Consider the following 1,702-nt stretch of genomic DNA (forward strand, 5'->3'; position numbering starts at 1 on the left):
AAATGTAAAAATTTTGATTCAACGCAATTCTCATTTATACTCAGAAATAAATAAAAATCAAAACAAGTCAATAAATACAACTTTTCGCAGAAGATCCTCGTGGGACCTCTAAAATTCGTGTGTCTCTTCGCCCTTAAGAAGAAAACATACACATAGATACATACACGTACATATGTCCATGTGTATATGCATCCATGTATTTACTTCGGCCTATTAAACCCCCCCCGAATTTTCATCGGTTATATTCCACCGGAACACTTTACTCGTTGCTCCCACCCACCCACCAGCACTCACCCTTCATTTTCACCGACACGCACCGGCGCTGCGCAAAGTGCCACCAGCGCCCAGTCATCGTTAAGAAGAAAACAATCTGCAACTCCAGTCGTTTTCGCAAGACTACAACATTAACGGAAAGAAATAAAAATAAATAAAAAAACACGTCTCCACGTCGGTAATCGCAGACGGAGACCCAGACATTACTTTTTATATAACGTCTTCCAATAAAAATAAAAATAAAAATACAACAAAAATCAAAATCAAAATCGTTCACAAAAGTCTTCGAATATTTCAAAGCAAAGCGCAGAAAAAATATTTCGTCCCGCTGGAGACAGCAACAACGCCGTTTTAATATCAGTAAAGAGCCGCAAAACCCCAAAGCCCCAGCAGAAGTAACAGCATCCATGACACATTCTCATGCACAAAGCTCACCCCTTCACTTTCCTTCTGCGATGAACTTTCAGAATTGGAGCTGTCGCCTCTGCTTCCTTCCTCCGACGCACTCGCAGAATAAGAGCTGCCATCATCGTATTTTGGGCCTGCCTCGCCGACCATGAGCCATCTTAGATGCTTGGAATTGAGTCTTCGGTTATAGAAACGGGCGTTGAAGAGTGACAAATGGCTGGACTCTGCAACTTCCCCACTCTCCCCGTGGAATTGGATGTGTGAAATACTGTTTGTTTGGAGAAGAGACCCCTTGTAGGTGCCAAAGTAAGCCACCCTCGCGTTAATGTATAAATCCCAATGGCCCGTGTCGTGTCGCAGCACCACCTGACACGGTTTTTCTGGGTCCCACCCTGTTGAAAGTATTTGTCTACCGCCACCATGAATTACAGTCATCCACCTCCCATCATGGGTGTAAAACACACCAAATAGCACAGTCTTGTCCTCGTCATCCATCACCACACGAATCAAAGGAATGGGGGTGCGTTTCTTCGGCCTATCGTGGATGACCGCCATCACCACTAGAGTGAACGTTTTGTGTACGAAATGGTACGGTTGATTCTGTCCACTTCGGGCAACAGGCCACCCCGCCCCTGCTCCGGGTCCTTCAAACGTCACTCCATTGGAGAACCCTCTCACCGTCCCATGAACAGTCGCGTTCACGCAGAGGTACTCGTCCATCCACTCACTCCCAGTTGACAGACCAGACAAATAGCCAACAAGCCCGTCAGTAAGAATGGGACGAATACACATGCCCCTTCTCACCGGGTCGATAGTGGCAGTGGGTCTGCACGTTCTTAGGGCTTCATCCAACTCCTGCCACCTCTTCACCACAGTCTTTATCCGCTCCAGCTGCGTAGTCACGTGCACAGCAACAAGACCGTATGACCCCTCACTCTTATTCTCGTACAGCGAAATCAGATCGCCCCCACTGCTATACAACAGGGGAACTGGCAGCAGCGTCATCAGCTGCATCGGATAT

The 1,702-nt window shown here is 47.0% G+C and overlaps 1 protein-coding gene across 1 annotated transcript, besides 3 other annotated features; it reads right to left on the reverse strand.

The window, feature by feature from the left end:
- Window positions 1-1,702: a sequence feature (heterozygous, Esmeraldo-like haplotype).
- Window positions 416-436: a sequence feature (AT_rich).
- Window positions 500-543: a microsatellite.
- On the reverse strand, window positions 631-1,702 carry Tc00.1047053409139.9 (trans-sialidase, putative; the record flags this gene model as incomplete). The annotated part of the gene is made up of 1 exon (XM_797362.1): window positions 631-1,702. A coding segment is annotated over one exon (1,072 nt), but the record flags the coding sequence as incomplete, so codon positions are not given.

Source organism: Trypanosoma cruzi, genomic scaffold (genome assembly GCF_000209065.1).
Source record: "Trypanosoma cruzi strain CL Brener 1047053517155 genomic scaffold, whole genome shotgun sequence".
Lineage (NCBI taxonomy): Eukaryota > Euglenozoa > Kinetoplastea > Trypanosomatida > Trypanosomatidae > Trypanosoma > Trypanosoma cruzi.